The sequence below is a fragment of the Diabrotica virgifera genome, chromosome 6, assembly GCF_917563875.1.
Source record: "Diabrotica virgifera virgifera chromosome 6, PGI_DIABVI_V3a".
NCBI lineage: Eukaryota > Metazoa > Arthropoda > Insecta > Coleoptera > Chrysomelidae > Diabrotica > Diabrotica virgifera.
This window is the reverse complement of record NC_065448.1, coordinates 178378402-178391897: the sequence shown is the minus strand read 5'-3', so window position 1 is coordinate 178391897 and position 13496 is coordinate 178378402. Positions and strand designations below refer to the sequence as shown.

General features: G+C 31.8%; 1 protein-coding gene across 1 annotated transcript in view; it reads right to left on the bottom strand.

The window, feature by feature from the left end:
* Positions 1-1022: 1022 nt before the first annotated feature.
* The window catches only part of LOC114336914 (cystathionine beta-synthase), an 82786-nt gene continuing 70312 nt past the window's right edge, over positions 1023-13496 (bottom strand). The window contains exons 8-10 of the mRNA XM_028287305.2: positions 8744-8875; positions 2962-3146; positions 1023-1224 (exon numbers count right to left, since the gene is read on the bottom strand). Coding sequence (XP_028143106.2) covers positions 1148-1224; positions 2962-3146; positions 8744-8875 — 394 coding nt within the window. The 3' untranslated portion in view covers positions 1023-1147. The remainder of the gene's footprint in view (positions 1225-2961; positions 3147-8743; positions 8876-13496) is intronic.

Genomic DNA, 13496 nt, shown 5'->3' with positions numbered 1-13496 from the left:
ATTGAGCTCTTATCACAGAATATCTCGAGAAAGTCTATCATATGCTTTTTCTAGATCAATGAATATCATGAAGGTTTTTCATTATTCCTAGCTTCCATAAAACTAAACTGATTATCGGACATTTCATTTCGGTTTCTTCACATATTACCCTTTCTATTAATTACCCTTTCCCATATTTTCCTGGTGTGACAAAGTAGTTTTATGGCCCTGTAGTTTATAAATATATTGTTGTATACCTCTTGTGTTTTTGTCAACAAGTACTAGGTACTCGATTTGTTTAGCTCTTGTCCCACTTCAATAATTCTATTAAATAAACTTTTTAGCCAATTTGTTCATGTCTCATCTATATAGTGCTATTCAAACTTCTCCAGAAACATCATCTAGTCTGCCTGCATAACTTTATTTTTTGAAGTGCTTGAACAACTTCCTCCTTTGGGATTTTGGTGAATTCATAATCTGATAAACATCTAATTTGATCTTGATCTAATCTAATCAGATTAGATCTAATCTGATAAAACTTTTGCTTTCTCTGCTCTTTGTTTGGCTATTTTATATATAGTAGGAAAAATGAAAGATTACCCATGAGCGATCATATTAAACACATCTTTTCTTTGTTCCAGAGAGTAATGAACCAGTACCAGTATTATAAGAACAGTTTATATATTACATGTACTTGCGCTAGCCATTATTTTGTGACACGGGGACAGGAAAATACAGCGTGTTTTATATGTTCGTTAATGGGTAATCTTTCATTTTTCCTACAATATGTGCGTTTCACCACCAGGACATCTTAATTGGAGACCAGAAGAAATAATAATTATGTATATGGAATTAGTAAATTTTGGCTTTAGAGGGAGTATGAGCGGTGTGAATTAAATCCGCCAATAATAATAATAAATATTGTCCGTTCAGTACCAACAATGCAGCTTACAAGAAAAAACATAGGTGATTATTTTTGTTATCTTACGGTCTATAGAAAAGACAAGAAGACATAACGTACAAATATACAAACATAAGACAAATAAAATTCAAAGTATTTTATTAAAATTTATAATACAATACATGAAGACACAATATTAAAAAAAAACAAAATTCAGTTCATTAAAAGATGTTAATCCGTTATATGGTATGGTAAGTTTATTTTGAATCAATTCTTTTTATGGGTTTGAATGTAATGAAGAATATCATCTGATGTTACTACTCCTACTGTTTCATCAACTCCGCCTGTAAACAAATAACAGTAGCTTAAGTAATTTTAAAAAATGGTAAAATTACAAACATTTACGGTAAACAAGTACAAACAAATATTTATTATCAAAATTGATAATATATTTTTTAATTAATTAAAAGAAGTCGGTGCAAAATCAGAGTTCTATAGTAACTAAAATATATTCCATCAATTCGATAGGTTATTCGAAATCACTTGCTTGAGTTCTAATTAGTACTGTTCAATTTGTCCATTCTTTAAACACACCACACAAATAATGTTGTATACTTTTCTTAATAAACAAAGTACCATAAATTCTTATAAATGAATTATGTCCATTGTCCATATCATATGCATAACGGACAACTTTTACGGATTTGGTAAAGATAATGTTATTTATGTTAATCTGGGACTCCCGAATTATCTTTCTAGAGCAAGATTAAATAAAAAACACGAGACACGATAGCGCATCACTCTGTCTTGGTCCAATTGGCAATGGAAGGGTATTGAAAAATCGTTCTAGATTCTGACCATGCTCGCTGCTCGTGTGAGTGTAAAGGTTAGTTAAATAAGATGAAGTGGTATCTGGAATTGCAACAATTTCAGTCCTTACACTTTTTGTCGAAAAGTTGAAAATGGCGGAGATATTGAACAAAAACAATTTCTATAAAATCAGTCAGGTCTTACGCTAGCGCCTTTAACGCATACGTACTACCTTAAATATTGATTTTATCAAAAAAATGAAAGAAATCAAAATTGTACAAAATGTAATTCTCTTCATTTTTGTATGGGTTCAAATTTTTTGTAAAGCTAATAATAAACGAGGTAATTCAATAAATCAATAATTATGCTTTAACCGTCACTATTTTTTCTCCATAACTCGGAAAATATCGACCACACGAAAAAAGTTATAATAAACAAAATTATATAAAATCGCATTTTCAACAATTTCAGTTTGTACACTTTATTCGAAAAGTTGAAAATGGCGGAGATATTGAACAAAAATTAAGTCGAGATTTTAAATTTATACTACTATTGACCCCCCTAAAAATTAGAAAAATAAAATTTGGGGCAGCTCGTAATGCAAGGTCAAATGCTATCCCGACTGGGCTAGTAATTCTGTTGTAATTTGTGTTGTTCTTTCTACTTTCTCCAGGATTACCTATATTAAAAAGGAGAGAAACCAGGAAGTCTCCTTGTTTCAGGTCTTTACTTATTTCGAACGATTCTGAGTGTTTGTTACGTATCCGTACTCTGGATCTACAGCTATTTACATATATCTTAACAAGCTGGATAAGTTTTTTTGGAACTCAAATTTCTGCCATTGCATTCCACATCTGATCCTTTTTAATGCCGACGTACGCTTAACGAAAATCTAGGAAGATATTATGGATAGTTCTATTGAATTCCCATCCTTTTTGAAGCAGCTGCCTTAGAGTAAAAATCTTATCTATAATCTATGATTGATCTATTTCTTCTGAATCTATAATAATAAATTATCGTACACCATCAAGTCTCCTTTTCAGTATCATGAACACAGTATGGCTAATTTCCAGTCTACGGGTGTTTCTTTCTATTGCCAGATTTCAGTTATTAATTTATGCATATGTTTCAAAAGGGTGACACTTCCTTTTTGAAAGCGTTAGGCAGAGATATTATCCGAACCGGGGTTTTAAAATGGTTTCTCTGATTAAAATTAGTGGAGTTAGATTGAGTATACATTGTAATGATTTAAATAAATAATGAGTACTTACTGTCACTATCCAGGATCACAACATAATTCTCTACTTCTAAGACTCTTGATGCAAGTCCAAGAGAACTAGCTTTGGGTAGTTTAGAAAACATCCGTACCAAGCAGTTATTGATTTCATCATTTGGTGACTCATCCGCTATCATACGATTCAGAGTATTTCTTCTTGTAGCCAATCCAACAATCAGTCTAAAATATAACGTCAAATATTATAGAATTTCTAAAGTACAAAAGGTAAGACCAAAAAATGTATTATTTGAGTGCTTCACCGATGAAGTAAAAATCGTTCAATAAAGTGATATGATACCTACTAAAACTTTATTATGGATATACTCTCTATAAAACAAGGTGTATAAATGCACTTCTTTTTAACGTGCCCTATCTATATAACTTCCAAAGCAAATATTATTTTGGAAATAATCAAAAATATTAACAAATTAAATACAGATTTAAAAAAATACGGTTATTGTGGGTCAAAGGACACAGCGGAATTATGGGTAATGAACTCGTGGATTCCTTAGCTAAGCAGGCTCTAAAAAAGGGACATATATTGACTACAAATGTACACCTGAAGAAATTAAAAATATTAGCACTAATATATATAAAATAATCTGGAGCAAAGAATTTGAGGAAATTAAAAAAGGTATGTACTATAAAGAAATTCAATGGACAATACCATCAAGACCATGGTTTGCAATGACAACTTTTCCAAAATACGCAGTGAGACAAATATACCGTTTAAGATTTAACCATGCATTGATTCCAACATATCTACATAAAATTCATTTAACCTTCGGATGACCAAGCGGGGGAAATTGTGACCCCAGCGTATGTTTTTCTTTAATAAATTCAAAAGTATTTTTAATTTTTAACACATTATTTTTTTATTTGACTTTAATATCATTCTAGATATCCTCATATTTTGAAATAAAAAACATTCCCTATATTTTACGAATAAAAAATATATTCTGAAGTTGATGTTTAGTAAAATAGCGTCTATTATGTGTAATTACAAGTAGTTTTACGCTAATGACGTCGACTTTGCAAAGTAACAAGACACTTACTTAACATACACACTACACATGACACTAATACTCATGTTGTGACTGGCTGAAGACATAAAGTCCATGCCAAAAAAAAACTTTATTTTTTTGTTAATTGTCATTTTTGACATGGGGTCATTTCCCCCCCCCCCTTGGTCATCCGTGTAACAAAAAAGGGTTGGTCATCGGAAAGTTAAGAGACAATCCATATTGTCAATGTGGAGAAATAGGTGATGCTGAACATATGCTTTTAAATTGCCCTCTAATACAAATAAATATAAATATGTTTATAAGTAAATTATACAGTTGTAAAAATATAACACACCCAATAAATTTAACATGTTTATATATTATCACAAATTAATAATACAGAATTAATGCAATTGTTGATAGAACATATTAAAAATATAAAAATCAAATTATAAACTAACATAAAGACCGAAATTAAAATCGAGAAGTAAACCTGTGTTTTTGCCTGATGTGGTATTCCCACTGACCAGTGGTCAATCCTTATAAAGTATGTAGGATAAGTAAAATACAAAATGTTAAGTAGATAGGTATAGGAAAATATATTGTAAAATAAATGAGCAAAATTGGTGAATCGGCGAATGAGCCTTGAAGGGCACGTAGTCATACAACTCAAAAGAAAAAAAACGTGCCCTATCAAGTTCCCTTGACGTTAGCGATTAACATGGCGAAACTGCCTCTGTCTCGAGCTATTCTAAATAGTGGCTCTGCCTTCTTTATTCCTGTCCACTCTCTGATATTCTTCAACCAAGAGGCATGTTTTCTACCAATTCCTCTGCGTCCTTCGATTTTACCCATCATAATAAGTTAAAGAATAAATTATTGGACTCCCTTTACTACATCTCCAAAATAGGCCATCTTTCTACATTTTATGTTATCAAGCAGCTCGCGAGCAGCATTTGCTCTCTTAAGGACTACCACATTTGTCAGCATAGCCGTCCATGGTATTTTTAGTGCACGTCTATGCAACCACATTTCAAAGGCCTCCAAACGATTAATGGTTGATATTCTTAACGTCTGTGCTTCGACACCGTATAAGAGGACTGACCAACTGTAATATTTAATTATGCGCTTTCGAAGTTGAAGTTGCAAGTAATCATTACAGAAGAATGAGCTCATTTTTAAAAATGTTGTGCGGACTATCTCTTTTCTACATTTTATCTCTTTATCTGGATCTAGTTGTTCAGTAATATGGCAACTAAAATATTTAAACTGGGTACTCTTTGAATTATATGACCAACAACATATAACCGTGAATCTTCATATGCCAAACGACTAAACATCATGTATTTTGTTTTTGAACAATTTATGTTTAGGCCAAACTCTCTTCCCACTGTGTCAATGGCATTTAAAAGGCATTGTAATCCATTCATGTCATCACTTAAAATAACTGTATCGCCTGCATATCTGATTGTATTTATCAGAATTCCATTAACTTTCACGCCCCATTCCAAATTATGCAGCGCTTCTTTAAATATTTTATCTAAATATAAATTGAATAGTAGTGGGGACATTATACAACACTGTCTGATACCACCCTGTCATAAATCGTACGTGTTTACTATCAACTCCTTTATCCTTTCATATTTTAATTAATTTAGTAATAAATGCACTATCCAGTGGAAATAGAGTTAGTGTAAGAAATCATCTGAAAAATAAGAATATTACCATGAGAATGGGGATCCCAATGACAAAGTGGAAAAAGGTAGAGAGGAAAACGTCATAGACGAGTTTGGACTTTAACCGATTCGCTGCCTATCGAAGAGGATGGAACTCGGCTAGGGGCCAATCTGTTGAAAGGCACCTGACTGAAGTAACCATATCACGCGTTGACGCGTGATCGGCAGCAAATGGGTTAACAGAAAACAATGTAAGAGTAATGGGATATTGTTTTAGAAAATTTTACTTAGAGAACAAGCTATATATGACAAACATATTTTTCAAAGTACCCAAACGCCGTATATACTCGAAAGGCACCAGCACTAAAAATAATATCATGCAAAAGCAGATTTATTATGTAACGAATAATGAATTGAAGTCTCTTCGAATCACAACTTGTTGATCACTGACATAAAACTAACACTTAAAAGAACAAAACTTCGACAATCGACTCATAGGATAAACAACCATTATATTGAAAATAATAGAAGAATAGTAGAAAGGTGCGCTCTCGAAATTTACAAATGCTGATAGACGGAGAGGCAGCGCTGAAAAATCTCTTTGAATTTACTAAAACTAGATTTTTCACAGTTGATTACTGTGAGTGTGTAGAGAAACATACTGCGGTCGGTCAAGAGAAACGTAGAACAGGGGTTACTGAGAGGGTATCAAAGTTGCTTTCCTACGAAGGTAATTAAATCCATTTACTAAGGCTGAAAATCAGTACACATATTCTAAAGTAAATATAAATAAAAGGTATTATAGTCGGTCAGCTGTAAGACGGGACAGAACCGGTCGGTCGGCCCCAATAGTCGATTGAGGAAATGAAGCATTTTGGCTCGAAATTTTTTTGTCCAGCATGGATTTACTTGAAATTTTCACAGAAGGTAGGGAACAGTCCAAGGATCATTTTCTATATCATGCCGCCATCATACGCTAAAACCTTGGGGGTGGTTGCCACCCCATCTCGGGGGTGGGAATTTTTTATTTCATTTTAACCATGTAATTCGATGGAAAATGTGATTCTAAGAAAAAAATGTTTTTTACATTTTCTTCGTAAAACTAATATTTTTCGAGTTATTCGAGCTTGAAGGTAACAGTTTTTCGACGAAAAAATTAATTTTTTAGAGGGGTTTTTGAGAATACCTCGAAAAATATGCATTTAATCAAAAAAACTGTAGATACCAAAATTGTATCTTTTAGTAACGCAAACCAAATTCTTTTCCAATAATATCTTTAAGTCCAATACAAACCGAGATACGGCATGTTAAAGGTTAGCTTTTTTCGTCAAATGCATAATTTGAAACATTCAAAGCCAAATACTGGGAAAAATTTGCAATTTTCGAAGAAAACTTAAATAATCTTTTTTCAAGTATATAATTAGACCTTTCAAAAAAAATAATAAAAAGTTTCTAGCATGAAAATTAAGTGACTTATAATAAAAGAAATGTCGATACCTGCTTTTCTCTATGAAAAAATCAGTGAAAACAACCCCCTAACTACCTTCCTAATTCAAAATTGGTCTTCATTTTTCTGTAGTTCCTTTTATATTTATATTATCAATACACTCAAGGAGTTTGACCTATTTAAAATGCCTAATTTTGGAAAAATTGGAGTTTAAAGAAAAATTTATTTTTTGCAATTTGGTATTTTTCACCTTTTACTTCAAAATATCGCCGAAAATACTGAAGATACGAAAAAAATTATAAACACTAAATTGTAGCTTTTTTTAATAACTAAAATTACCCTCTGCATATATTTTCATTACAGTGAATAGTTAGCCAGATATAGCTGTTTAAGACCTCTATTTACCAGCAAACACCCCCTTAGTCGAGCCCTTTAAACCCTACAGCCTAAAAAATCCTACAGAATCATTTTTAAAGAATCTTTTTATCGCTAAGAATATATAGAATATTTATCGAGGTATTCTCAAAAAACCCTCTAAAAAGTCGATTTTTTCGTCGACAAACTGTTATTTCCAAGCGCGAATAACTCGAAAAATATTTGTTTTACCGTTGATTGAGGTATTGGAGGGGTGATTGGGGTATATACCAATACCTCAATCAACGGTTTTACGAAGAAAATGTAAAAACATTTTTTTCTTAGAACCACTTTTTCCATCGAATTACATAGTTAAAATGTAATAAAAAATTCCCACCCCCGAGATGGGGTGGCAACCACCCCCAAGGTTTTAGCGTATGATGGCGGCATGATATAGAAAATGATCCTTGGACTATTCCCTACCTTCTGTGAAAATTTCAAGTAAATCCATGCTGGACGAAAAAATTGCGAGCTAAAATGCTTCATTTCCTCAATCGACTATTGGGGCCGACCGACCGGCTCTGTCCCGTCATACAGCTGACCGACTATAATACCTTTTATTTATATTTATTTTAGAATGTGTGTACTGATTTTCAGCCTTAGTAAATGGATTTAATTACCTTCGTAGGAAAGCAACTTTGATACCCTCTCAGTAACCCCTGTTCTACGTTTCGCTTGACCGACCGCAGTATGTTTCTCTACACACTCACAGTAATCAACTGTGAAAAATCTAGCTTTAGTAAATTCAAAGAGATTTTTCAACGCTGCCTCTTGATCTATAAATATTGATTTCTAGTGAAAGTGCCAGTAACAAAATAGTAACTGTGGATGGATTTCCACAGAAAAGTCGTCAAGAGATATTAGGTTTGTTCTAGCATTAGTTTCAAAGGGTTTGAAACCATCATTCAACAGCGAATAGCGGACCAGCGCGAGTAGAGGGGATAGCACTGGTGACTGTATTATGTTCTCTCACTGACCAACTGTTTGCTGACGGTTTCTGACTAGTTTGACTGTTTGCTAGAACAAACCTATTATAGAACTATGACAATTTTTATTATTATTATTTTTTTAATGGCATGGACTTTATGTCATTCAGCCAGTCACAACATGAGTATTAGTATTAGTGTCATGTGTAGTGTGTATGTTAAGTAAGACTTTGCAAAGTAACAAGACACTTACTTACTTAAAATTTTTATTATAAGTATGTATTATATTATGAAATGTATTGTTACATACCCTTCGCTTACAGCAGGTAAATAATCTACATTAAGTTTATCCATAAGAGCTAAAACATCCTTGGGCGATGCTGATTTTTCCACAGTTTGACATGGTTTAAATGACAGCTCCATAACGTTTACGTCCCACCACCTTAAAAAAGAAGATTTTATAAATTTGTAGTCTCTAGATATCTATACGCTGTGAGCTCGTACGTAGAGGGGATATTTAGTTCAGAGAAATAAGGAAAAAAATATCGTGTTGGTGACACATCCCCCTCCAGGCTGAAACCAAATTTTTCGAGTAATATGGTCATCTATAATAATAACCTATATGCTTCCTGCAGCCGATTTTGATGATAGTTATAAACAAATGAAGATCAAAAAACGGTAAATTTTCGCTTTTTTCGTCTCTTACTAAAAAATTGGGCATTTTAAACAAATTTGAGAGTAATAAACTCATAAACCGTATAAAAAACTTCAATATGGCGTTCGCTGAATATGTCTATCCTTATGGGTTACTTAGAAAATTGCCAAATAAATCATAAATTTTGAGTTTTTATAAATATTCATAACTTATGTAAAAATTAACTTAGAACCTTCTTATTACATGGAATGCTGAGACTTATGGTGCTTAAATTACACCCCAAATTTCAAAGCAATTGGTCAAATAGTTTAAAAGTTATTTAATTTGTTTATCCAAAATTAATTTTTTTTGCAACACTGTAAGTCAGAAAATGATGAAGTTACAGTAATATTTTGGATAGTTTATGACAGAAGAAAATTTACAGTATTAATTTAATTAAAAAAAGATGACAAAAAATAATTATAGATATTGCAAAATAATTTTGCAAAAACATGTGAATTAAAAAAATGGGGGGGGGCTAACTTTGTCCCTAAATGTCCTAGAACAGTTGTTTTTCTTTCTAAATGTGTATAAAAATTCAGTCTTTCTAAATATGAAAAAATAATTTTTCTACGGGTAACGGTTAAAAAGTTATTCTAATTGTTTATAAGTAAGCAAAAAATGGACATATTTTTGCAAAATAATTTTACACTGTTTAAAATTATTTTTTGTCATTTATTTTTAATTAAGGTAATAGTATAAATGTTCTTCTTTCATAAACTGTCCGAAGTATTATTGTAACCTCATAATTTTCTGACTTATAGTGTTGCAAAAAAAATGAATTTGGGAAAAATAAATTAAATAACTTTGAAACTATTTGACCAATTGCTTTGAAATTTAAAATATAATTTAAGTACAAGAAGTCTCGGCATTCCGCGTAATAAGAAGATTCTAAGTTAATTTTTACCTAAGTTACGAATATTTATAAAAACTCAATATTTATGATTTATTTTGCAATTTTCTAAGCAACCAATAAGGTTGGACATATTCAGCGAATGCCATATTGAAGTTTTTTATACGGTTTATAAGTTTCTTACTCTCAAATTTGTTTAAAGTGCTTAACTTTTTGGTAATAGACGAAAAAAGCGATAATTTACCGTTTTTCGATCTTCATTTGTTTATAACTATGTATATCATCAAAATCGGCTGCAGGAAACATATAGGTTAATAATATAGATGTCCATACTACTCAAAAAATTTGGTTTCGGCCTGGAGGGGGATGTGTCACGAGAAAAACCTTATTTCTCTGGACTAATTTACAAATTCGCGAACGCCAGTAGTGACAAGTTTGTAAACGTTTACTGGAAATTTGACATAAATGTCAAAGTGATTAATTTAAAATTAAAATTAAAAACATTAATTATAAACAATATTAGTTGGTCAAAGCTGTGGTATATATTTTTACCTTAAATATACTTACGTTTTAAATACTGAATTTAAGTTTTTTTAATGTTCCGTAATATCTAATTATAAATAATCTATTATAATCTTAGCGCCATCTACACGATTATTGTCAAAGTATCCGAAGTAAGAAATTGATATTTTATCAATAGAACGTCAAAATGATTATAAAAATCTTAAAAAAATCGATTACAATTTAATTACTTTTTTGCGTTGTAAATATTAAGCGATAACAATTAAATAATAAATTTAAAAATTACCGGTAAAAGTTGAATTAGTAACCGCTAGGAGCGACACCAGCGAAGCTCAGAGCGTATACGCTGTGAGCTCGTACGTAGAGGGGATATTTACAAATTCGCGAGCGCCAGTAGTGTCAAGTCTGTAAAGCTTTACCGGAAATTTGACATAAATGTCAAAGTGATTAATTTAAAATTAGAATTAAAAACATTAATTATAAAAAATATTAGTTGGTCAAAGCTGTGGTATATATTTTTACCTTAAATATACTTACGTTTTAAATACTGAATTTAAGTTATTTTACTGTTCCGTAATATGTAATTATAAATTATTCTAATAATCTTAGCGCCATCTACACGATAATTGTGAAAGTATCCGAAGTAAGAAATTCATATTTTATCAATAGAACGTCAAAATGATTAGCAAAATCTTAAAAAAATCGATTACAATTTAATTACTTTTTTGCGTTGTAAATATTAAGCGATAACAATTAAATAATAAATTTAAAAATTACCGGTGAAAGTTGAATTAGTAATCCGCTATGAGCGCCACCAGCGAAGCTCAGAGCGTATACCTAGCTTTTGAATATGTTTAGACGGAAGTATGCTATTTGTGTTATGTATTTGGTTATGTTTTAAATGACAAGTTTTTTATACGTATGTCCATATGTTCTGCCATTTCGAATGCACTTCTGCAGAAGATGCACCAGATATTCTTCTGGTCGATGCTTTGAGAGAATTGGTTCTCTTCAAGAATCGACAAGCAATGGAACAAATCTGACTTAAGAATGGTACTCGTGGTTGAGACCTTGCCGAAACAATGCCACTCTAGGACTTCTATACGAAATAAAAGTATAAGAATGAGATTTTTTGTTAAGCTATATTTAATAGGATACTTTCTTACACCAAAAGGAATATCTAATTAAGTTTTAGGACTTGGTCTAGAACTGCAAGAAGAACACAACGCATTCGTATGTGAAAAGGATAAAAAGAGAAGAGCTATTGATACCAAATGAAACTGAGTTCTTTCTTATACAACGAGAAATATGTGCACCAAAACTATGACTTTTACTTCAGTAGAAAAGTATACCTAATATTATGAGAAGAAAAACACCTATTGGCCAACAATTCAATATATCTATTTTTCCTTACACCAAACACCAAGTTTCATGTTTCTAAGATCTCTCCTTCTTGAAAAAAGTAGGGTAGAGTTGGACAAAACCGGGTACCACTCCAAAAACCGTCTGTATCTTTTGCTATGTGAGAGTAGCAAATGTTTGCTGCAGATTGAAATATTCTCAAATGATTTAAGTTTGATATGCCAATGTCAATTTTTAAAAATATTCTTAGATTTTTAATTTTTTTTATTTTTATGAAAATATTGCAAAATACCCGGTTTTGTCCAACCGGTATGATAAAACCGGGTAGTAATTTAATTACCATGTAAAAAGACTAATGGGCAGAAAAGAAAATATTTATTAAAAGTATGTGAACAAAAATCGAAAATCTATGAACAGAAGTCACAAATAAAAATTTCATCTACATCATCATAGGCACTACAGGCGTCATAAACCCATTTGGTGCAAGACACACATTTTATCCAGCCTTTCTTCGCATTATAATTTGAAAATAGTTAATTGTAATATAGACACGCTTCGTCATTATTATCTTCTTCTACCAAACTCTCCAAAATTTTGTTATTGGTGCAGCCCTTTTTATCACGTTTTTTCTTTTTTTTTTTTTGTCCAGTTCATTTAGTTTTAATTTTTTTACGACTGGAGATTTTTTTTTATTTTTCCTACTAGCTTTCTTACTAGTTTCTTCAAGACAAGAAGCCACATGTAGTAGTTAACTAAAAGCAAAAAAACCACTGCAGAAACTGGAAGTAACAACAGGTCTGATAAAATCGGGTACCCGGTTTTGTCGATTTTCGGACTACCCGGTTTTGACAAACTCGTAAACAAGATATTAAATGTTATTTAAATTTTTAAGTTATGAAATAATATTCAAAATTTTTGGCCAAATTAAAGGTAATATACTAGGTTACATGTATTAAATTTTGAAATGGCCATTAGTTATTCATTAGAGGAGAAACCAGCTATAAACTTACCTTAAAAATCGAGTTTCCTGCATCAAAAAACAGGTGAGGTCTTACTGCTCCGGCACAGATTACTCAAATGAAGTAGAAATACGTGTATTCATGTTGGCGGCAAAGGGACCCTAATTTTAACATTGTCTAATAGATAGCAGCAGACAGTTAGAAGAATTAAGGGGTACCCGGTTTTATCAACCTACCTGGTTTTGTCCAACTCTCCCCTACATATAAGAAAAACATCTTTCGATGCTATATTTAACTAAGCTAACGCTGGCAATTACATTAACGAGTTGTTCACGGTCTTTAGCTAATTGGAATAGTTGTTCAGCACTGCGTATTCCTCTCCAATCGTGAATGTTTGTGAGCCATAACATCTGCTTCCTTTCAATTCCTCTGCGGCCCTCGATTTTACATGAATTTACATTTCACGATAAGCTTAGGAATTTTTTCTTTCTTATCATAATAGTTTTAAATAAGTCAGAAAGGAATTTTCTCGATTTAACACTAATTAGTTGGTCTGCATCGCTTTCCAAAGTATTCGAAGCATTCTTCTATGCAAGCACATCTCAAACGGATCTATAGCCCGTCCCACCTTGACTTTACAGTATAGGGAACATAGGCAATACAGTCCTTATGA